General features: G+C 34.7%; 2 protein-coding genes across 2 annotated transcripts; both read right to left on the bottom strand.

Annotated features, from left to right (window-relative positions):
- Positions 1 to 2228: 2228 nt before the first annotated feature.
- On the bottom strand, positions 2229 to 8488 carry LOC112016121 (alpha-xylosidase 1). The gene is made up of 3 exons (XM_024048631.2): positions 7929 to 8488; positions 7161 to 7843; positions 2229 to 4324 (listed from the first exon to the last, which is right to left on the bottom strand). Exons 1-3 carry the CDS (start codon positions 8177 to 8179, stop codon positions 2445 to 2447), a joined length of 2814 nt encoding a protein of 937 aa, XP_023904399.2. The 5' UTR covers positions 8180 to 8488; the 3' UTR covers positions 2229 to 2444.
- A 10587-nt stretch (positions 8489 to 19075) lies between these two features.
- LOC136061436 (alpha-xylosidase 1-like) lies at positions 19076 to 23559 on the bottom strand. The gene is made up of 2 exons (XM_065768010.1): positions 23352 to 23559; positions 19076 to 21147 (listed from the first exon to the last, which is right to left on the bottom strand). Exons 1-2 carry the CDS (start codon positions 23503 to 23505, stop codon positions 19277 to 19279), a joined length of 2025 nt encoding a protein of 674 aa, XP_065624082.1. The 5' UTR covers positions 23506 to 23559; the 3' UTR covers positions 19076 to 19276.
- Positions 23560 to 25240: the final 1681 nt, after the last annotated feature.

Below are 25240 nucleotides of genomic sequence, written 5' to 3'. Positions count from 1 at the left end.
ATGCACAATAGTATACCTACTAGGGAAGTTCTGGGTTCAAGAGGTTTAAATCTCCATCCAATATGTACAATGTGCCTCAAAAATAATGAGTCCATTCATCACCTCCTCAGGGGCTACAAGATAGCTTAAAGGTTCTGCCAAAATCTAAGATTTCCTTATTGCCTAAGGGATCCTTCTAACCAAATGGTTAGGGACTGGCATTTATGGCCGCACCAAAACGACTTTGTTTTTAGAACAGGAGTTGTCGATCAAAAGTTTTTCAAGAGTTGCATTAAAGCAATGCAGTGTATTTCTCCATTGGTGTGAAGGCAAAGATCCATAGCTCCAAAACTATTGCCCCGGTATCTTGGGAAAAACCACTAGAGGGATGGGTGAAGTTAAACATAGATGGTTCGGCCTTAGGGAACCTTCGAAAGGCAGGGGGAGGACGATACTAGAGCGCTCAACAACACCAACAGCTCTATGGCAGAGCTGTGGGCCGTAAGGGATGGTTTAATTCTTTTTAAAGAGCTTGGATTGAATAATTTAATTGCTAAACTGGATGCCTTGAGTATTGTGATGCTCATGAAAAATAACGCTATCAACTTGTTAGTGGAACATTTGTTATTTGACTGCAAGAGCCTATTGAAAACTATCCCCAACAAGCAGAGATAATGCACATACCGTGAAGCCAACCAATGCGCTAATGGCATCAGATATAAGAAAACTAGCTATGATATCATATTAGAATCTATACCACTATAGCTACATTTTTCCAGCAACTAATAATTTATAACAACTAAAAGTAATTTTCTCTTTCACAAGTTGTATATGCTTAACAACCAAGTCCACAAATATCTTGTCGATGGATGGCATCCACCTTGCCCTTAAACGTTCCAGCTTTGGCTAATGACTGGCTTGACTATCCATCTAAAAGTTTAGAAAATGTATTAGAAATCAATAATATGCCAATTAACAAAACAGTTCAAAAACTTCTTGCTAAAAGGCCAAGATTTTCAGGTCTACAACATATGGTGCTGTGCATATAAAGAAAATATGGTGCCGAGCAAAATTTAAGTCTACAACATAGAGATGCTACTTTTACACTATAAAATTGTAATCTAATTAACATGAAGTCTGCCAAAGTTTTCTCCTTTAAGTTTGTTTATTGATCATGTAGTTTTAACCAATGAAATTCATTTATCTTGCATCAGGTATTCATAAAAGAGAACTATTTTGTGGGTTCCACTTAATAAAAAAAATTGGATAAACAGGAGAAAAAGGACACGGTATAAAGTGACTCCACAACCTATAAAGCTAGTAAAAATACTGATATAAAACTAGATGTAAACAGGCACAGTAAATGTGCCCGTTATTACAACCCTATCCACAAAACCCAGTATTATAATGAAAAAGAAAATTATAAATTTGTTTCTTTAAAACAAAAAAGCTAGAATGAGGATCTTACATCAAATAAGTGGTACTCCATGCATGACTGGCTTGTCTGCAGTACTCTAAAAGTGGCAAATCTTTCGTTTTATAGCTCCTCGCTGGTTAGCTGAAAATGAGGATGCCTCAACATTTACTTTGAGCCTATTGGTAGGACTCTGACAGATTCCATACATAAATAACTGAGGCAATCAAGGCTAATTAAGTTGCTATTGCTGAAATCATTACATGGACAAATAAAGGCAAAATTTTAATTCATGAAATGTGCTAGAAGAGTTGTGTCAAAGTGATGATTGGGGAAAAACCATGGATGTCCTGGGTCCCAAATGTAATTTATATATGATGAAAAAAATTCTGAAACCACTTTACATACAATGACAAATTAAATTCAAGTTTTCCAAAGTCTAGGGACTCGAAAGAATCTCAGCCATTGATTACCACTTTACATACAATGATCAGCTTCGTAATGGTTTTAAAAATTAATTAGCCACTATATATCAGCAATAAACCTTCAAATATATCTACCATCATTGAGATAGCATAAAAAATAAATAAATAAACCCTACGGGTACCTGCTTTTAATACTGCAAAGTAGCAACAGGATCCTGTTACAGCTCTGGTCCTAAGTCAAATATGAGATGCATACAACAACAGCTCGGACCCTAAGGAAAATTATTTGCAATGGCCAGTTTACCCAACTGAGGCAATCACAGTAGACCTAGTGCACACCATAATCTTTTCAGTAAGGACTATCTTTCCCAAAGCATTGAGAACTCATCCAGTAAATTCAAGGTCCATAATGAGTAAAATGTTTTCAAAATTTAATCACTTCTGCAGCAAACAACATTCAGAAATCTATATATATAGGAAAAACTGCCCATCAGTTTCATTAGGCTTACTAACCAAAATCCATTTTAGATATAAAAAAGCATCAACAACAACAAAGAGAATAACGGAAAATAATAAATAAGTAGTTGGAAACAGAGGCAATTAAGAACCTCCTATCCACTCAATCCTCAGCTTTTGATCCCCATATTCCAGGTAATGGCAAAGTTCTTTCCTACAGCAAATGACAAACCCTTGATCTCTACCATCAATGTCTTCACCTTATTTCCACCATCTTCCTGTTCCTCCAACACGTTTTGCTTGGTTGTGCTTAACTCTATGTTCGAAGCACCCGTCACCGGTTTTCCATCAACCTCAAGTGCAGATGCCTGACCACTTCCATCCAATCCCAAAACCGTAACCTTCTCAATGTACAAACCCTGAGCTAAAGCAAACTTGCCCTCCTGGACTTCTGACCACACCTTCACAGTTCCCTTATTAATTGTTGCATAAAAATCAATATATGTGGAATACCCATTTCCAAGTTTCATTTCTGGCAACTCATCATCATCAATGAAAAGGTTCCCTTTTGCTTCCCCATCAGGCACCCCTGCTGGGAAGGTCACTATGAGGCTGAAAGGTGTCTTTCTAGCTTCCTTTGAAATCATTCCACCCTGCTGCATTGGTAAAATGGTATTTTGATACAAATGCACATTAACCACATGCAAAGGCGCATCAAGGGTAACATTGATCCCACCTTTTGATGTGATAGTCTGCGTCATATCAAACAAACTGTACCAAGAACCTGGGGGAAACAGAGCTGTAACCTCTGATTTCCCTTGCTCAAGAACTGGAGATACCATGAGACTGCTCCCTAGCAAGAATTGGGTGCTCAGCCCATAAACCTCAGTGTAAGTTGGGAATGAGAAGAAAAGTGGCCTGGCAATTGGGGCTCCACTAATATGAGCCTCGTAGTTCAAGGTGTACAGATAAGGCAGGAGCTTATACCTCATACCCAAAGCATTTCTGGCAGACTCAGCTACTGATTCCCATTGATAAAGCTCCTGTCTTGGGGAGTAGTAGTTTGCATGATCCCTTGAGAACGGGTAGAAAGCACCAACTTCAATCCAACGATTGCAAAGCTCTTCTGTTGGTTGTGGATAAAACCCACATATATCTGATCCAACCATTGGCACGCCAAATATACCAAAATTGAGCATTGTGGAAATTGAGTACCTCAAATTCTCCCAATTGCCTTGGTTATCTCCAGTCCAATGGGCAGCATAGTGGCCTGAACCAACATAAGTCGAGCGAGATAATATAAATGGACGCTTACCCTCGAGTCCTTGAAGGCCTTTGTGAGTTGCAATGGATTGAGAGAAACCATAGAGACTGTGAGCATCATACTCCAAAACGCCATTGTAGTGAACTGCACTAGTCGCTATTGTTTTGAACCCAACTGGTGCCTGCAAACCTGAAGCATTTATCTTGTAAGGAGGATCATCCCATCTTGTCTTGGTAATGTTCTTGCAGTCCAAGCAGCATACCCAGCCAGGTCCTGTCCCAGTGGGACACTGCTTGCCCTTTGGGATTTTGCACTTCCCAGAACAGAAATTTGAAGCTTCGTTCATGTCAATCCATAAACCATCAACAGGGACAAGCTCGTGAAAGCGGCGGATTTCATCACCCCACCATGACACGGTTTTTGGGTTTAGGAAGTCAGGGAAGTTTACAGCCCCTGGCCAAACTTGAGCTAAGTAGGGTTCACCCTCGTACTTGATGAAAACATCATCGGCAATGCCCCTTTGATATACTCCGTAACTGGAGTTAACAGCAATTCCAGGATCAATAATGACAACATATTTCATACCAATGCTATGTATTTTGTCTAAGAATGCCAAAAGCTTTGGACGAGGGTAATTTTTGGGGTTGAGGGTGAAGTCCTTTTTCCCATCCGTGTGATCATCATCATTCCAAATCACATCAAGTGGGATTTTAGCCTTTTGGTAGTTCTCAACAACGTCTTCAACTACAGATAGGTTATGGTAACCCCATCTGCACTGGTGGAATCCTGTAGCATCAAATATGAGCAAGAAATTAATAAAATGAATCATACTTTCTTAATTTCTTACTGTAGCTGCTTTGGCTGAATTACATATGCATCATTAGACCCTTTGATTAATTAAAACAGTTGGAAGAGGAACATGCAATGCATAGTTCATGATGCAGAGGTCTGGCTGTTTAGAACAACTTGAGGTGTGATGGTACTTTTATAACAAGAATTGCTCTTGCTTGGAAATTCAGAATTTTAGCCAGCTAGATTATAAGAGAGAATAGGTTAAGAAGCCTAAGAATTAATTCCTATTCCACCTTATTAGCAGGTCATATATCAAGATGATCAAGTAAACTACTTTTTATCAATTGCGTTGTTGCTTTTATTCTTTAAATAAATCTATTTATATAAGTAAAGAGGCCATTATATTGTTGAGATTTCAAAAGGCTAAAGAAAAATAAGCCTAATAATTTGGAAATGAACAAAGAGTAACACAAAATTAGGTTAGTCATAACTTTACATTTAGTTTTATTCATTTTTCTAATTGTAGGTATATTGAGTTTAATTAGCTAAAGACATGATATACCCTAAGAAAAACTGTAGATAGTACCAAAATTCAATCAAACTTTATTAGCATGAAAAGGTAAATAGATATTAGATGTACTAAATATTTTTACTGAACAATTAAATTTTTATAATTATGAATTTATTTAATCTTTTCCCTTGATTTAGTTTTAATTGAAATATGTTGCACATATGGCCCCCTGGAGTGTCATTCTTGCTCTGCCACTGATCTACATTTTCCAACTGATTCTTACATGTCAAGATATTAACTTAGAGAAATGAACTTATAACATTGTCTACTAAATATAGAAACATTAACATGTTCATGTGTAAAGTATGCAAGATGAGATGAAAGTTATCTGTAAGAAACATTAACATGCGCAGATATGCCTTCTCAAAGATAATTTAGAATGGAAGATGTAACCAATTTATGCAATAGATGAATTGGCCCATTTATTGGCGTGCCGGTAACCTCTTACAAGCTAACAACACATTGGCACCCATGTGCCGATTCCAACTTCCAACTGTCCAGAACCCCAAGAAAAGCCCAAGTAATCACAGAGATTTACAAGAATCACTTTAAGGCATCATAGCCTAAAAAGGCAATATGCTTTCAAAGTTTCTAACCTAAAAAGGTAATAAGCTTAAGTTGCCAAGGGCTTTGTAGCCCAATGGCATGTCAATTCAAAACTAGGGTTCATTTCACTTAAGGTTTTATTTTATAAATAATATAACACTAGATACACTTTTAGATTTGTCATATTTAATGGACCCATCAAGATAATTATATGCGACCAAAAGTGTACAAATGTTATAATCATGACAAGTCCAGTACACAAGAACACCCAGTCTTTGCCCATATCTTATCTAACCTAAAAATGAATTCATTTCAAGTTGCTTGAGAGAATCCTAAGCCACACAAGAAAAAAAATGTTAATTCATGAATCATTTTGTCTTAAGTCCACCAATTATTTCTCACACCGACATGAGAGTAGCTGTAATGCAAGGGGACAACAATTACACGGGTACACATTCCCCACAACCGAAGGCAGTCTCCCTTCACAAGACATGGAAGTGGTAGATGGAGATTATTGGCCCAGATAGAGGAATGCTGTTGGAAATGGCTGCCTAGAATTAGAATCAAATGGGCCCTTACCACACAAGCATCACAACATTTTCTGATAGAAGTAGGACAATGATGATGATGATGATTCAATTTCCACCTCATGTAGGTGTAGCGAAGATAATTTTAGAAGGAAAAACATTGTATGAAAAGATTAATAATCATGTGCTTTCTGGGGTCCACCAGATCCTTTGTACAAAAGTGTGAAAAAAAGGTCAAAATTTTTGGCTTTGAAAAGTCGGTGCAAAATGCAAGAAAAATATTAAAATACGTGAGAAAACTAGAGATTCCAACTTTATGTGTGGCCTTATCTGTAACATGGACCTTAAAATATGAAAGTGAAAGATAAAAAGATAAACCCGTTTTTTTTTTCCTTGGATAAAATCAAGAAGACCTTTTTGCCTTTTTGGTCTACAAGATCTTGGTTTTAAAAAAAGAAAAACATGATAATTTTTGTGATTCTTCTAAAAAAAAAGTGTTGTGTTCAATGTCAAATATTCGAGCGAAGCGTTGTAAGATCTTGTAGACCTAAAAGGTTGTTTCTGAGCATGACCAAGTAAATAATTAGAAGAGAACAAGATAACAATATAGTAAATTAAACAAGGGGGGGACCAACCCACCAACCTCAATTAGAAAATAACAAAGCATCCCGATCCTATAGCTTTAATCATCCACTAATCAGCATTTACCAACAAGCCAAATCAATAGGTGGTTCTAATTCCTTACATATCTTACAAATGGGTTTGCCAATATGATATTAGATTTGTCTGTAGCAAGATTATAAATGACCCAGATTTTACTAGAACATAGTAATGATTAGAGAATAAATCAATCCTCCAAAAAGTACTACTTTTGAGATGGTGAAAACTTGTCCTCCCAGTTTATATACTATTTTCTAAACCTGTCAGTTCCATCATTTTTTTTTTCAGTCTTCTGACCAAACTATTCCATTCCTCATTACACACATGATACATGCCAAAAACAAAATCCCATTAACCGGCTTCTCCGGTTGTCTATATATGTGTTACTTAAACCTGTCAATTTCCAACACATTCATTGCCTAATTAAAACAAGGTACAAGCCTGTGACATTATTCACCAATAAAATTTATGAATGCAGTAAATTAAAGGAAGAGGAAAGTAATGGGTGAGAGAGAGTGAATCATACCGAAAGACCAGTAAGGCATTGGAGCTGGTCTGCCTATGAAAGAAGTGTACTGATCAACCACACCTAGAGGTGTAGGGCCAGCAAAGAAGTAAAAATCAAAGACACCACCAATAACCTTGTATGTCAATGAAGTCCCTCTGTAAAACACATCCATCCCATTGCTGTTTAGCAACAAAACCGAGTGTGCATAAGGCCTCCCACCGACATTCCTAAGATCCATGTACATCGGGTGGGACCCATATAGATCAGCATTAAGATTGATAGCCGATATATCAGTGGTATACAGAGTGTATGGATCATTTGGATACAGTTTGATCCCATGTGGCTGTGTGTTCTCTCCCAACCCGTACAGGGAAGCATCTTCTGGTAACTTAGTGGAAATCTCGAGGTACTGGTCCTTAAACACCAAATTGCCAAATGGGTCTGATTTATCTGAGCTTGAATTGAAGAGGGTCTGCCCATTTGATTTCCTCTTCACAGCGAACCCAAATGGGTCTGAGGTGTAGCTGAAAATGAGCTCAGAGCCTGAGTACTCAGACACTGTTATTGGGCTCTTCCTTGACCTCCCAATCGTCTGCTTTAATGGCGGTGGTTGCTCCCTAGGCAATAGACTGTACGGTACCTCCCACCTCTGCTTCTGCGCATCAGTAATGTGGACCCTCAATCGATCCTGCGTTTCATGCCTGAACAAAAATCAAACGGCTGAGAGGTGCATTTTCAAAAACAAGAGAACCAGAGGAAGAGTAGTAGTAGTAAGGGATAACATACTTGACAAAGAGCTGCAAGTGAGGAATATCAGGGCCGTAGACATTGTTGTTCTTGATGACAATGAGGTGGCCCACAAGGCCTCCATCAGGGCTCTCCTCAATGGAGATGAGACGGTAGCCTTGGCCAATCTTGGTTGGCGGGTTGGACTTGGACTTGGAGGATGAGTTTACTACAGAACTACTACATAGTAGCAAGACCAGTAGAAGAAGAGAAGAGAGAGTTAATAATGGAGGAGGAGTAGGAGAAACCATGGCTTATATTAGTACTGTGAGTGAGAGCGAGAGAGTGTGACACTGAATAACTGTTGAAGTATGGGTTTTGATATATAAAGCCGAGGTATAGTTGTGATTTGTGAACTAAAGAGTCATTGGATACACGTGTGTGGTAGATGATAACGCGGTGTGCGGTAGATGATGATGATGGTCAGTGGGGTCTCCCTTGTCTCACTCAATTTCTGACTGACAAGACAAAAACCTTAGATCTGAGGAACTATATGATCCCCTGATTTGGGAAAAACTCAGATCGAGTTTGAAAAGAACTCTGCATTGCATTGAAAGATAAGGGAGGTCTTCGTTTGAAACTTTGAATGTGACTGTGGAACTGGGAATTTTGCCGGAATGGGATAGGATTATAGAAAATTGATGAATTACACAAGAGTGTTGCACAATTAAACTTCTAGACATACGAATCTAAAGTGAGGGCATTCAGATTGTCTTCCTAAAAGTTCATTTCTTCTCCATTTTTTTTTTTACTACCTAAGTGTTTGGGAAATCAACAATGCTCTCTATAGGTGAATATATAAGAAAGCAGTCAAAGCACGGTAACAAAATGATATTTTAAGGAATGATAAGGAAACTAATTATAGCATTTTTTAGGTTTATCCCCTAAATTGGTTTTTTTTTAATCCTATTTTAGAGAGATGAATTAGGAATGTTGGAAGACGTTGCTACTGTTGTTTAAACAACAGTTTTTGTTGTTTAAATATCATAACACCTATTTTTACTACACTTTTTCACCCATATGTATTTTCACAACACTTAAATAAGGTTACTATAAATCTTTTACTAAACAGCCCCTAAAAAATTACAAAGGGGAGCCACAAATATCATCCTTAATAACAGAAACAAAATAAGGAGGGCCAAAACCTATATCAAAAGACCCAAACATGTTGTGCCTAGAGGACCAATTGGCTAAGGCATGGACAACCCCATTTGCACCTCTAGCCACCCAGAAGATACAACAATTTTGGATTTGAGACTTCAAAGCCAATATATCTGAGCAAATACAAGTAATTCTCCATGGAATTTCCATACTAGGGGAGGATAAGGCATCAACACAAATTTTAGAATTAAATTCAATACAAATTGCTTCAGCATCTAAATCTAAGGCCAACCAAAGAGTCCATTTGATTGCTTCTACCTTTGCTTGGAAATGGAAGGTGGTGTTCACTCTTTTACAACAAGCAAATACCACCTCCCCTCTCCAGCCCTTGGCAATCAAGCTGGATATTTTTTTTTTTAAAGCCTATCCAAACTTAGAGATAGTCGCTCAAATTGAACTTGATTTCTGGTCCTCCAAACAACATCACAAACCAACACCCCAGTTAAAAGGAAATCTTCTTTGTTATCTTGACTCAATTTAACATTAGGAGGGAATAACAAAAATTGAATAAATGGGAAGAGGAGGAAAATCTTAGCCCATCAAACCTTAACCCCCACTTACTTTTAAACCATATGGCTCTTACCAGAGGACATTTGATATGATCTAATTAGGTAACAAAAAACATGACCAATTTCACCAAACAAGTTATGCTTTATGCAGAATACAAGTGATATCACAGTGTTTCATATGAAAGTGAAATTCTAATAAGTATAATATGTCACTTCATATCTTATAAAATTTATTTTTTTTGCTATTCATATCCTATGAAATTCGTTTCCATATATTGACCCCCCAAAAAAAAAAAAATACTATGTCTTTAGCATGAATGGGTGTTTATTCTTATCTATGATGGGTTGTTCAACTGAATATGGACATTAATTTTTACATAAAATAATTTAAAAAATTCTAAATATATTTCTAACATATTCTTTTTGCCTTTTTTCTGAATAAATTAACACACTCAATAATAAATAATACATAAACCACTTAAGTTTATTGATATTCACTTTTAATATTTCACTAGTCCGATAATTTCACAAGAAAATATGTATAACTATCATACATAAAATTTGAACTAAAGTTAAATCACCCACAAACATAATTAATTATAAAGAGCTTAAGAATAAAATATAATATGATATTTAAATAAAAATTGTGTGGGGGCAAAAAATTGAGGCCCAATGGGGAATTGGGCTTAGATCGAGGCCCACTACAATTAATTTGCAAAGATGAGAATGCAAACCAACACTTGGGCTTCTTATCTAACGAGTCAAAGTCAGAAAACGTATATAGATAGAAAAACATAGTCTTAACAAGTTAAAGTAAGCATAAATGGTTATATTAATGTTTCCTCTAGTAGTTGAGAAGCCCTACTACACTTGAGGTATTACAAGTTAATGAATGATTCTCCCTCTCTACTCTCTATGTTTCAATCCCTATTCATTGGGATTCTTCCTCCTTTTATAATGGTCTTCTTGTCATCCTGAAACTAGATACTTGTCCCATCCCATCTTTAGAAGATATGTTAAGTGAACTATAGGTTGTCTTAGCACCATTCAAGTGTCATTCAGTCATAAATGTGGTTGAAATAGTTGTTGCAATGTATTCAATGCGGAGGTAATGGATGCTTCCCTAGGAAGCTCCCCCCCCCCCCCCCCCTGTGCTTCCCTAGGAAGCCCCCCCCCCCCCCCCCCTTAAATCCACACTTGTTATTGTTGCTTCCCTCGATTTCCTACTTTCTAGCCAGGTGTGGACTTCATCTCAACCTCTTCTGGTGGTTCATGTCCGATGGCCTTCCTTGGGCTATCCAGATTTTTCCACCAAGCTCCTCTTCTAAGTCATCTTGGATTACATTGGTCAAGGAAACTATTAATCAGGCTTGCATACTCCTTGGGCATGGCCCAATAAAGGTGATACTCTCGGAGGGATTGTTAAGGCACAAAGGGGATATTTCTTCTTAAGAACATCTATTTTAAATTTTTAATTACTTAATAGTTATGGGTTTTATAATTTTTTTTTTTTTATTAACAACAGCTATGATTATTTTCCCCTCATTAAATAATAACTATTATAATTAATAGTTAGGCTTTTATAAATTTCTTCTCTTTTAAAAGAACATATATTATAGTTTTTTTTTAATCGATAGTTTGGAGGAGGGGGAATTTTAAATTGTAGATATCTTTGTTGGACACACCATGACGTGTCAAACTAGTTAAGTTACAAGGGTCTTGGCAACATCTATTAATTATTAGGGTTTTTATAAATTTCACCCTTGCACTTTGATGTAGGGTTTAATTCCACCAATAAAATTTTAAATTTAAATAGAGGAAAAAACACTTCCCCCTCCATGTTTGAGGTAATTCACAATTATTGCCCTTATTTTTTAAACCAACCAATTTCCTCCTATATATTTGGGAAATAAGCAAATACATTCAATTTGTTACTTTCTTAGTCAAATCCAATGAAATAAGTAAATGTTTTTCGAGGATTGCATTGTTATTTTGTTGGAATATTGCATTTGTAATCATTGTGATTCCATTGGATTTAACTAAAAAATAACATATTGGGGGTATTTGCTCATTTTTAAATCATAGAGGGAGAAATTGGTCAATTTCAAAGATAAAAAGGGGGAATTGTGAACCATCCCCAACATAAGGGAGAGAAAATATTTTTTCCCCTTTAAAAAATTAATTCCCTCAACATGAGGTTTGTGACAAATCAAATTTCTTGTAATATTTTATAGTGAGTTTTAAAAATATCATCCTTGAATTTTGGCTTGACATTCTGCACCCAGAGAGGAGTGGTTCGAGCAATAACCCCAGCAAAGCTCGTGTGGTACACGTGGTATTACCCATTACCGTCACGTGGTATGGGGTCGATGAGCCCACACCTCGACCCCACACCGGAGACCCCCTTTTTTATTCAGCCAAAAAAAAAAAATGTCAAATTCGTACTTGATTTTAGATTTGAACAATCAACTCCATGAATTTTAGTACTGTGATCAATCAGATCTTTATTTAAAAATTTTCATTAAAATATAAGGAATTTAATCTCGTGATGTCCACAAGTAATAATATCATTTTAAAAATTAGATGATGTGGTAGAACCATGTACACATCACATGATTAAATTTATAAAATTAATTGAAATCACTATCAAAATTCTTGTATTTATTTATTTATTTAAACACTAACAGAATTCTAATAAAAGGAAAGATCTAAATTTGCACTCAAGTTAAAGTCCAAGGGTGTTATTTGTAAAAGAAAATAATTCATTAATTTCATTGAAATTGAATAATAAAATAGGCAATTTGACAAAAGCATAGAGAATAACACCTAGTTTCTATTTAAAAAAAATATATATTTTAAATGAGTAAATAATTTAACATAAATCATTGTAATTCTTTATAAAATATGTGAATTGTTTTAGGATATATTCATTTAGAGTAAATCACTAGTAATTAACAGATAATATGGAAAAAGTACAATGTACCACGGTCTTTTAAGTGTGTTAAATAAAAGGCCAAATCCCATAAAAAAAAAATTAAAATAAAAGGCCAAAAGGATTGTACACAAAAGGAGAAAGCAAATACTTTTTTTTTTTTTTTTCTTTTTTAAGAAACAAACAAAGATACATACAAGAGATACAAGAGAGAGGAAAATGGATTAACACAAAGACACATCATAAATTTCACTCAAAAATTATAATAACTTTTAAAGGAGGGTGAGGCAAGTTAAACTACACACAACACACTAAATGCAATTACAATTTATAGAAGAAATTTTTATCGTATAATATATGATATATTTTAAGACAACATATCCAAATGTTTTTTTTTTTTAATTTTTAATTTTATAAATTTTATAGATAGGATAAAACTTCAACTTATGGCGTGATTAGTGTCTACTCCGTATAGTTATTCTCATCGTCTGACTAAGATACTAATTGGTTTTTTTTTTTTAAATATATATATATATATAGGCAATGTTTGAATTACAAATCTCTTATTTGATAACAATAAACTTTATTAATTGAGTTAACTAGAATTTATTAATAAATCCAAACTTTAGTTTGTAGAGTTATATGCAATTCATCTTATTTCGTTATTTAAATCATATTTGAGTATTTTCCAGAAGTAGAAAATGATTTTGATTCCATATCTCTAATGATGCTGCAACATAAGATACCATTCAATCCGTCTTGAGTAATTGCTTATAGAAAAAGCAGCAATTAAGGATACTCGGAAACAAGAGTCAGTGTTCAAGAAATCCAGATATCAAGAAACATGGAACATGGTCCCATGAATGCATTGACATTGGGCAATGAAAGCTATGTTTAAGTACAGACAGAAACAAGAAACTACAAATATAAGAAGATCCAAAGTGTGATTTTGTCTGATATCGTATGGTCTCATGACCATGCGATCTTCATAAAATATATACCTCTTCTTTCTTCCGTGTTTCTGAAGGTATATATCATATACCATATCTGATTTATTTATTTTGTTATTATCTATATATTACTAAAAGCTGAAGCGTAGCATTTAATGTTGCTACGCTCACGTTGAGCCACATCAGCCGCCACATCATCATTTTTTGTTTTCAATTTTTCTTATATATATTTTTTTAACATTTTCTCATTTAAGGTGACTTAATTATTTAAAAATTTAAATATCTTTTAACCATTATTTTTATTATTAATTTTCCAAAACTCTCATTTCCTTTTGCTTCTTCATCTCCCCACTACTTTCTACCTTAATATCATTCTTTCTCTACCCTTTTATCTTCCTTTATTTTGACTCTTCTTTCCAAATGTTTTTTTTTTTTTTTTAGATAGGATAAAACTTCAACTTATGGCGTGATTGGTGTCCACTCCACATGGTTGTTCTCATCATCTGACTAAGATATTAATTGGTTTTTTTTAATTAAAAAAAAACATATAGACGATATTTGAATTACAGATCTCATTTGATAAAAAGAAACTTTATTAATTGAGTTAACTGGAACTTATTAATAAATGCAAACTTTAGTCTGTAGAGTTATATGCAATTCATCTTTCGTTATTTAAATCATATTTGAGTATTTTCCACAAGTAGAAAATGATTTTGATTCCATATCTCTAATGATGCCGCAACATAAGATACCATTCAATCCGTCTTGAGTAATTGCTCATAGAAAAAGCAGCAAGGATACTCGGAAACAAGAGTCAGTGTTCAAGAAATCAGATATCAAGAAACATGGAACATGGTCCCATAAATGCATTGACATTGGGCTATGAAAGGCTATGTTTAAGGACAGACAGAAACAAGAAACTACAAATATAAGAAGATCCAAAGTGTGATTTTGTCTGATATCATATGGTCTCATGACCTTGCGATCTTCATAAAATATATACATTTATTTATTTATTTTGTTATTATTATTATTATTTTTTGAGAAGGATGTTATAGAAGCCAAATCGGCTGAGAATACAATATTAAGGTGTAAAGAAATATCCTCTATTCACCAAAAAAAAAAAACCTATGACATGTATAACGTGTCTGGCAAGATTGGGAAGTACAGAATTGCCTTCCCGACGTGTGAGAAAAGCTAATATGGTGAAAAGATTCTGCGATCGACTTTGCTTCAAAAATCAAATTTCGTAAATGGCTAAATAATCATCTGCATCCTTCAAGGAGTTAATTGTGGTCTCCAAGTCACCTTCGAGAAGAGCTGTGGAAATACCAATTTCAGATGCAAAGTCAAGGGCCCACATTGCTGCTAAAGCTTCCACTTTAGCAATAGAATTAGGGAGTATCAAATTTTGTTATCTAATAGAGACTTACTTAGTCAAATTGGATTATGGTCCACAACCCCACAAGTAACTCTCTCATCTCAAATCCCACCCAGTGACGGAGTCAGGACTTAAAGTTATGGGGTGGCTTTGCTATTAGTTGTGTGCGGCAGTTCCGGCCTTTGATTTTATTACTTTATAACTAAGGATTTTTTTTTTTTTACTTTTTAAATGACCAAATTGTTTGTTTTGGGTAAAATAGATTGATTGGGCTTAATTTTTTTAGCTTTATTATTGGTAATTTTTGTTGTTGGGCAAATTTTTTGGGACTTGTATATTTTGATTTAGATTTAATCTATTAATTTTTGTGACCTTTAAGAGTGGGGAAATGCTAAAACTACAAAATTTTTTACAAATTACTAATGTGGTGAGTGATTATTGATAAGTAAAAAGTGATACATGTGTGCAAGCCAATAAGAATTTGCTACCTTAATAGTTTATAGAAATGTTGTAAAAAAGTGTGTGACTAAAACATTACTCTTAAAAGAATTGATGACATTGTTAAAGGGTAAAATGTAATTTTATTAAACAAATTTACTAAAATTAGTACCTATTAATATACTAATATTTTTTTTTTTTTAAAATTTTAGGGAGGCCATAATAAATATATGATAATAGAAAAAATGTTATAGACAAGATTATGAAAAATATGATGAAACTTTTTTTTTTTTAACTCTTTATAAATTCTAGGGACTAAAATAATATTTTATCTAAAAAATTAACACGCGCAACGCACGGGTCTGCGGCTAGTTATTATTATTTTTGAAAAGGATGTTATAGAAGCCAAATCGGCTAAGAATGCAACATTGAGGTGTGGAGAAACATCCTCCATTCACACCAAAAAACCTATGATATGTAACATGTCTAGCAAGATTATGAAGTACAGAATTGCCTTCTTGACGTGTGAGAAAAGCTAATATGGTGAAAAGATTCTACGATTGACTTTGCTTCAAAAATCAAACTTCGTAAATGGTTAATGAATCATCTGCATCATTCAAGGAGTTAATGGTGGTCTCCAAGTCACTTTCGAGAAGAGCTGTGGGAATACCAATTTCAGATGCAAAGTCAAGGGCCCACATTGCTGCTAAAGCTTCCACTTTAGCAATAGAATTAGGGAGTATCAAATTTTGTTATCTAATGGAGACTTACTTAGTCAAATTGGATTATGGTCCACAACCCCACAAGTAATTCTCTCATCTCAAATCCTAATCAGTGACGGAGTCAGAACTTGGAGTTAGAGGGCGGCTTTGCTATTTGTTGTATGCGGCAGTTTTGACCTTTGACTCTACTACTTTATTACTAAGGATTTTTTTTTTTTTAACTTTTTAAATGACTAAATTGTTTGTTTTGGTAAAATAGATTGATTATGCTTAATTTTTTTTTTAGCTTTATTATTGGTAATTTTTGTTGTTGGGCTAATTTTTTGGGACTTGTATATTTTGTTTTAGATTTAATCTATTAATTTTTATGACCTTTAAAAGGTAGAAATGCTAAAACTATAAATTTTTCACAAATTACTAATGTGGTGGATGGTTATTGATAAGTAAAAAGTGATGCATGTATGCAAACCAATAAAAACTTGCTACCTTAATAGTTTGTAGAAATGTTGTAAAAAAGTGTGTGACTAAAACATTATTCTTAAAAGAATTGATGACATTGTTAAGGAGGAAAAATGTAATTTTATTGAACAAAATTATTAAAATTAGTACCTATTAATAGACTAATATTTTTTATAAAAATAAAATAAAATTTAGGGAGCCCATTGGCCCCTAGTCAATATATAAATCCGTCCCGGATCCCACCTAACTAAAATTTAGAGGATAAAAAGAAAAGAAAAGAAAAGAGAGGAGAGGATGTACTAATTACTAATTAGTTGAAGTTAGGCAGGCTAAGATACATACAAAAATGAAAGTAGTCCCGCTTTCAAGTTTCAACAGCAGTGGCATGTGCATGTTGATGTAATGAATAGAACAATGGAATAGCGGAGAGTGGTGGGAAATCGTATCCTAATTTCTTTTTCCCTAATTTCAACAAGTTATATAATCATAATGGCCGTTTTTTATTTAATATTTTATTTAATCTCAGGTGAGTCATTGAGTTTGCCAAAATATCAATATTAAACTAATGCTATTGCTATCCCTATAACGATACTTAATTAGGTCAGGTGAGTCATTATTCTATCTGATCGGATAAGTGTATTAACTGGTTAAAAATTTTAATATTTTATATCCGTTCAGATAGATTTAGAAATTTTTAATTTGCAATGGGCTTTTCTTGGATTCGATGGTATAATATTATAATGACAAGCTTGATTCGCGGCTATGACAAAATTTCTTTAGATTTTGCGAGGGTCATTATATTGACTGCCAAGTCTGCAATACACTTAATCTAAAAGGAAAATGACAAAATTTAAAGTTAACAATTTATGTCTAAGCTGTAATTGGCATTGCTCTTTGGTGACATGTTCTGAAATCGCAAATTTTCAAAATACAACTTCAAAACACTAACAAATAAATGTTACCAAACTGAGGCACTGAGTCACCGTTTGTGTCCGGCGTTTTTTTAAATCCTTTAAATCTAATATTTTCTTACTTTCTCAAAGTACAAATATATTTTAACATACTTTTATCAAAAATCAAACAGCAAAAAAAAAAAAAAAAAAAAAAACCGAATAAGCTGATGCTAGTCATACACAAAGTTACAAAAGTTGATGACACTTAGTTCAGCTCATGACCTTTATACCACTGTTTAGGGATGGACCAGCCTAAAAAAGTAATGGGGATGAAATTTTCTATAAAGACATCTTAGCCCAATGCACTGCTAGAGAGATCCAAACCGATTGAATAGGCCCTCCAATGTGGACTCTAATCAAATGTATCACGGCAGAAAATATGAGCAAACTGACAAAAATTTAGTAGCCCAATCTTTCAAAGAGTTCACGTGAGTCGAGCTTATCCCCGTCCACATCATTGGATTTCCCAAGATGCTACGATGGGTATACAACAGTAACAAGATCCAATTATTCCAATGGTCGAAAAGTTCTTTGTTTGTACATGCTATTAGGTCACTCTGCATTTTAAATTGGTTGATGTTTTGGACTTACACAGAGATATGGACTTATAAAGACAAAAGTTAAAATAAGAAAAAAGAAAAAAGAAAAAAGAAAAAGAAAGAGATAAATTATTAATTTGATTCTCAAGTAACTAGAAAAATATTAATTTGGTTCCCAATTTAGTCTTCCTAATAAATTGTATTTAGTTGTGTGAATAATTATTGAAGCCCTGTTGGTTGCCTGTAAGAGGCTAAAAGACAGCAAGTTGTGATCTCGCATGAAATTTTAAGGCTAATAACTTATATTGATGTGCTAAATAAGATGTCTTAAAAAAAAAAAATAAAAAAAAAAACCAAGGAGAGTGAATGAGATTCTTACACAAATGAAATATATTTAATTTGCAATATAACACAGATGAAGTATTGTTGGAAAATATTTCTTAAATATTATAAGAACCAATATTATATATGTGGGTACAAATTATAGCTTCTATAACTTTTATAAATATGTGTTTAATATGCAATTATAGAAAGGATGTATTTCACGGATCGGATATAAGCGTTTTCCCTTTTAAAGCATGTGCTTCACATGTTGTGGGGGTCATACACTATGAAAATGATGAATATATCCCACATATAAGATAATTATTGTGAGAGAAGGTTGATTGTACATGATTTCATATAATCATATTTGCTGTTTGGATCAAACAACAATCCTCATACATAATTTTTCAATGAACACACGTACGAATCCATCACTCCACCACCCCCCCCCCCCCCCCCCAAAAAAAAAAAAATATGTACCATCAGTTAGGAATCACAGACCTGGGCTTGACCATGGACTAAGTTATGACAGAAATGGGCCTCAGATGGTTGGTTCTAAGAGGAAAATCAACAACAGCCTGATTTCTGGTACAATTTATTCTAAGGAATTAAACTGTTTTTACTTCCCCAAAATGAAACATCAAATGGAAATACCATTCAAGAACAAAACATGTGTTTAGTTTCTCCTTTTTTTCTTTTTGTTTTTTGTTTTCAAAAAATTATTTTTTTTTTATTTTTTGCATGTGAGAGAGAAGAAGTGACCACCGTTTAAGAATATTAGAAAGACATAATTTGAAAGTTTAATTTTGGGTTGCAGTAGCTACATTTTAAGATAATGAAAAAGCATCAAAACAAGATAAAGAGAATAACAAAAAATCCTTTGACCCAAAAAAGGGAAAAAAAAAAAAAAAAAAAAAAAGAGAAAAAGAGAGAGAGAGAGAGAAGAGAATAACAAAAAATCCAACATAATCCTCTTATCCTCAACCTTTGGTCCCCATGTTCCACGTAATGGCAAAGTTCTTTCCTACATCTAATGACAAATCCTTAATCTCTACCATCACTATCTTCACCTTATCTCCTCCATCTTCCAACACATTTTGCTTGGTTGTGCTTAACTCTATGTTCGAAGCATTCGTCACTGGTTTTCCATCAATCTCAAGTGCAGATGCTTGTCCACTTCCATCCAATCCCAACACTGAAATCTTCTCAATGTACAAACCCTGAGCTAAAGCAAACTTGCCCTCCTGGACTTCTGACCACACCTTCACAGTTCCCTTAGCAACTGTTGCATAAAAATCAATATATGTGGAATAACCATTTCCAAGTTTCATTTCTGGCAACTCATCATCATCAATGAAAAGGTTCCCTCTGGCTTCCCCGTCAGACACCCCTGCTGGGAATGTCACTATGAGGTTGAAAGGTGTCTTTCTGGCTTCCTTTGATATCATTCCACCCTGCTGCATTGGTAAAATGGTATTTTGATACAAATGCACATTAACAACATGCAAAGGCGCATCAAGGGTAACTTTGAGCCCGCCTTTTGATGTGATAGTCTGCGTAATATCAAACAAACTGTACCAAGAACCCGGGGGAAACAGAGCTGTAACCTCTGATTTCCCTTGCTCAAGAACTGGAGATACCATGAGACTGCTCCCTAGCAAGAATTGGGTGCTCAGCCCATAAACCTCAGTGTAAGTTGGGAATGAGAAGAAAAGTGGCCTGGCAATTGGGGCTCCGCTAATATGAGCCTCGTAGTTCAAGGTGTACAGGTAAGGCAGGAGCTTATACCTCATACCCAAAGCATTTCTGGCAGACTCAGCTACTGATTCCCATTGATAAAGCTCCTGTCTTGGGGAGTAGTAGTTTGCATGATCCCTTGAGAAGGGGTAGAAAGCACCAACTTCAATCCAACGATTGCAAAGCTCTTCTGTTGGTTGTGGATAAAACCCACATATATCTGAACCAACCATTGGCACCCCAAATATACCAAAATTGAGCATTGTGGAAATTGAGTACCTCAAATTCTCCCAAGTGCCTTGGTTATCTCCGGTCCAATGGGCAGCATATTGGCCTGAACCAACATAAGTGGAGCGAGATAATATAAATGGACGCTTGCCTTCGAGTCCTTGAAGGGCTTTGTGAGTTGCAATGGATTGAGAGAAACCATAGAGACTGTGAGCATCATACTCCAAAACACCATTGTAGTGAACTGCACTAGTTGCTATGGTTTTAAACCCTACTGGTTTCTGCAAACCTGAAGCATTTATCTTGTAAGGAGGAGCATCCCATCTTGTCTTTGTAATGTTCTTGCAGTCCAAGCAGCAATCCCAGCCAGGACCTGTCCCAGTGGGACACTGCTTGCCCTTTGGGATTGTACACTTCCCAGAACAGAAATTTGAAGCTTCATTCATGTCAATCCATAAACCATCAACAGGGACAAGCTCGTGAAAGCGGCGGATTTCATCACCCCACCATGATACAGTTTTTGGGTTTAGGAAGTCAGGGAAGTATACAGCCCCTGGCCAAACTTGAGCTAAGTAGGGTTCATCCTCATACTTAATGAATACGTCATTGGAAATTCCCCTTTGATATACGCCATAACTGGAATTAACAGCAATTCCAGGATCAATAAGGACAATGTATTTCATACCAATGCTGTGTATTTTGTCAAGGAATGCCGAAAGCTTCGAATGAGGGTAGTTGATGGGGTTGAGGGTGAAGTCCTTGTGTCCATCCATATGATCATCATCATTCCAAATCACATCAAGTGGGATTTGAGCCTTTTGGTAATTCGCAACAACGTCTTCAACTACAGATAAATTATGGTAACCCCATCTGCATTGGTGGAATCCTGTAGCATCAAATATAGGCAAGAAATTAAAAAAGGAATCACACTTTCTTAATTTCTTACGATAAGCTTGAATTAAGTATACATCATTAAACCCTTTGATTAATTGAAACAGTTGGAAGAGGAACTTGCAGTGCAGAGTTCTGGCAGTTTAGAGCAACTGGAGGTGTTATGATACTTTTATAACAAGAATTGCCATTGCTTGGAAGTCCAGAATTTTAGCTGGCTACTTTTAAGAGAGAATAGGTTAAGAAGCCTAAGAAAAAGGTCATATTCCACCTTACTTATTAGCAGGTCACATATCAAGATGATCAAGTAAACTACTTTACAAGAATTGTGTTGTTGCTTTTACTCTTTCAAAGTTTCTAACCCAAAAAGGTAATAAGCATAAGGCGACAAGGGCTTTGTAGCTAAGTGGCATGTCAATTCAAACCAAAGGTTTTTCATCCCTTATTATTGGGAAGTTGGAACAGGATTCTCTTGGTTCCACTTGAAACAGAGAGAGTCCATTTCACAATCAAGGTTTTATTTTCTAGATATCATGTCATTTAAAAATTTAAATGATGTGGTACTAGATACATTTTTAAATTTAAATATATTTAATTTATCTCATAATAAGTATTCATTTCAAACGGAGAGATCCTAAGCCCCACATAAAAAAAAAAATAAAACAAAAAGTAATTCACTTTAAGTCAACTTTTCTCAAAGTCCAATTATTTCTCACACCGACATGGACTAGCTGTAATGCAAGGAGACAACAATTACACCATACACATTCCCCAATCCCCACAACCCAAGGCAGTCTCCACTCACACTCAAAGGACAAGGAAGTGGTGTATGGAGAGTATTGGCCCCAGATAGATGAATGCTGATGGAAATGGCTGCCTAGAATTAGCATCAAATGGGGCCCTATCAGCTACTTTTTAGAAAAGTGTGAAAAAAAAGACCAAGATTTTTGGCTTTGAAGAGTTTGGGCAGAATGCAGAAAAATATTTAAATGCTTAAGAAAAACTAGAGCTTCCAACTTTACATGTGGCCTTATCTTTGATATAGACCATAAAGTATGAAAGATAAAAGATTAAATTTTTTTTTCTTGGGATAAAACCAAGAATAACTTTTAGGCCTACATTCTTGCTTTAAAAAAAAAAAAAAAAAACCATTACGCCAAAACAGGTTACTTTTTTGTGATGTTCAATGTGAAATATTCCTAATATCCTATCAAACAATGCAGGATCTTTTGAACCTAAAAGCTGTTTATGAGAGTGATTGAGTAAACAATTAGAAGAGAACAAAATAACAATAAAGTACATTAAATTATAGTGGCCAACCCACCAACCTCAATTAGAAAATAACAAAGCATCCTATTCCTCCAGTATCATATGCGTCTGTGACGGTGCATACAGCCAAATGACCAACACCAATCAGCACCTAACTCATGGATTTGCCAATATGATATTTTATTCTGTTGCATGATTATACATGACAGTAATTTATAAATGACAGAGTTTACTACAACCTAGTACTGATTCAAGAATAAATCATTCCTCCGAATTTCATATATATATATTAAAAATTTGCATAGAAGGTAATAGCCCTGCTCACTTATTAGCAAAACAAGCTTTAAACAATGACAATTTTTCCACTTGGATTGAAGAGAATATAGTTCATTTAACAAGCCCTTTACCAAAATGTAATTGTAGCTTTTTATTATGAAAATAGTTCATAGTCTCCCCCCACACCCCGAAAAAAAAAAAAAGAGGAGACTTTATTCATTTCACTATATAATGGTTGAAAAGTCAATGTTCTTTTAATAATTACATAGCCTTCTTAATAAATTATAACATTTGCAATGTTCTTATGAATCATCATGTAATCGGTTGGAATAGTTTTTTTTTTTTTAAATTCTGTGCCGGAACGGCCAAAAAATACCATTTCAGTAATGTAAACCAGAATGAGAAACCTCCATTTTCCACATCAGATGAAATTCCAGGTCATTACGACTGAAATTAAAGTAGCCTATTTTCGGTAAATTCACGCCAAAATTAAACTATTAACTATATGACATATTCACTAAACTATATGGCATTAAAAAAAAAAAAGTCATATTCAGTAATAAAATATTATTATGCAGTTTCCATAAATAAATAAAAATAATAATCTTATGCAGTAAAAGAAAGTGATGGATAAGGGTGAAAAGTGAGTCATACCCAGAGACCAATAAGGCATTGGAGCTGGCCTGCCAACAAAGGAAGTGTACTGATCAATCACGCCCAAAGGTGTAGGCCCAGCAAAGAAGTAAAAATCAAAGACACCTCCAATAACCTTGTACGTCAAAGAAGTCCCTCTGTAAAACACATCCATCCCATTGCTGTTTAGCAACAAAACCGAGTGTGCATAAGGCTTTCCATCCACATTCCTAAGCTTTTATTATTATTATTATTATCATTATTATTTAGGCAAAAACAAACTACTGAAGCCTTTTTCTCTTTTTTTTTTTTTTTCTTTTAAAAAAAAAACCATTTGTACAACTTGATAAAATGCTAGTTAATATTAGTAGTTTTTAGTGGACTACAATGAGAATGGTTTTTCTTAATTCATGGTTATGAAATGCCTTTGTTATTTTCATTTTTCTTTGAGTAACTGGTTTTTCCCATGTAACACGTAAACTTCAGATGATTTAAATGCTGGACAATTTTAGGATGTAGCAATCGAACATGGAAAAGTGAGGTATGCCAATTCCGAGGCGCTGCCTGTGACTCAGTATGGGAGAAGGGGGCGAAACTGCACACTTTCGCGTTCAGAGCATTGTCCGAGTGAATTTTTCAAGATTATATCTGCATATCTTTCCTTTTTGTCCTTTTTTTTGAACAAAATTCTATTTTAATTCATTTGTAAATTTGATTATTAATCTTATTGTTAATTCTACTACCATTTTTTTAATTACATATTATTTCCATTCTAAAGTTCAGAGATCATTTCAAGTGGTTACATTCATGTTAACCTTGTTACCAATAAATATGAACACCTTAGATTCTAGCCGAAGTAAGTTTCTAATGAGTTTTATAATTTTCTCTATTTTTATATTTTTTCTAATGATTTGATTTACTCAAATATGAATATCATTGTTTCTTATATAAAATAAAAGAATATAAATGTTGATTTCAGTTCAAATCAAACCGAAATATAATTATTTGGTATATGGGTTTCTATAATTACTTAGTTATTCAGAGTCCAAATCTTCAGTCCTATCTTACCTACTCCATTGTATGCCCACCAATAAGAAATTGTCATATGGATGCCTATTTAATTTAAATCTAATTTTCATATTTTTATTGATTCAGTTTTCCAAAATAAATAGAAAATAGAAAAACTCAAACAATCCCCACTAGCCACCAACCTTCATCAGCGCCATGGGAGATTGCTAATGCCATCAACGGCCAACCACCACCTTTGGCCAACCAGCCACCACCGTCGATCATCATTTACCAAAAAAATAAATGGGTTAGTTCCAATAAACTATCCTGAGGTTTGGACTAATACCAACTAGGTTTAAAACTGTAAAGTTGTTATTTACAACTATTTGTTTTGTTGGCTTATATTCCGTGCCAAATTTTATTGTAATTATATTCAATGTGTTGTACCCTGTATTTATTATGGGATTTCTCTGTAAGAGTTGTGTGATAAAGAGAGTGTGTGTGAAGACTCAAGCATTTGAAGATTGAAGATTTCTCGCAGGTATATCGCGACTTAGTTACCCGCGAAATGACTCATGTGCCCTGCACGTGCTGGAATGCGAAGAGTCAGGCTAGATAGAGACAGCTGTGTCTCGCAAGTATCTCACGGGTAAGGCCTTCCCGCGAAACACCCGCGAGGCATTCTGTTCTGCCAGCCTGTCCAGTCTGATACGCACTTTCTGTGCCTACACTATTTATACCCACATTACCCACAAATGTTAAGGAGAGCTTCTGAGAGAAAAACCCTAGCCAAACACCTTAAGAGTTAGAAATTGTTATATCCACAATCCTCTACATATTTGTTTTGGGAATTTCCTCATCTCCTACCTTGTCATTTCCATACCATTGAGAGGTTGATAGCC

This window comes from Quercus suber, unplaced genomic scaffold (genome assembly GCF_002906115.3).
Source record: "Quercus suber isolate HL8 unplaced genomic scaffold, Cork oak 2.0 scaffold_875, whole genome shotgun sequence".
NCBI classification, from domain to species: Eukaryota; Viridiplantae; Streptophyta; class Magnoliopsida; order Fagales; family Fagaceae; genus Quercus; species Quercus suber.
Note: the sequence above shows the minus strand (reverse complement) of the source record. Positions and strands in the feature narration are given on the sequence as shown.

Excerpts from the sequence above, each read along its gene's own strand:
- LOC136061436 (XM_065768010.1), bottom strand. The coding sequence starts at position 23,505 with ATGGATGTGTTTTACAGAGGGACTTCTTTGACGTACAAGGTTATTGGA. Across the intron at positions 21,148-23,351 it reads AATGCCTTATTGGTCTCTGG|GATTCCACCAATGCAGATGG; the intron begins GTATGACTCACT and ends TTGATGCTACAG.
- LOC112016121 (XM_024048631.2), bottom strand. The coding sequence starts at position 8,179 with ATGGTTTCTCCTACTCCTCCTCCATTATTAACTCTCTCTTCTCTTCTT. Across the intron at positions 7,844-7,928 it reads CACTTGCAGCTCTTTGTCAA|GCATGAAACGCAGGATCGAT; the intron begins GTATGTTATCCC and ends ATTTTTGTTCAG. Across the intron at positions 4,325-7,160 it reads AATGCCTTACTGGTCTTTCG|GATTCCACCAGTGCAGATGG; the intron begins GTATGATTCACT and ends TTGATGCTACAG.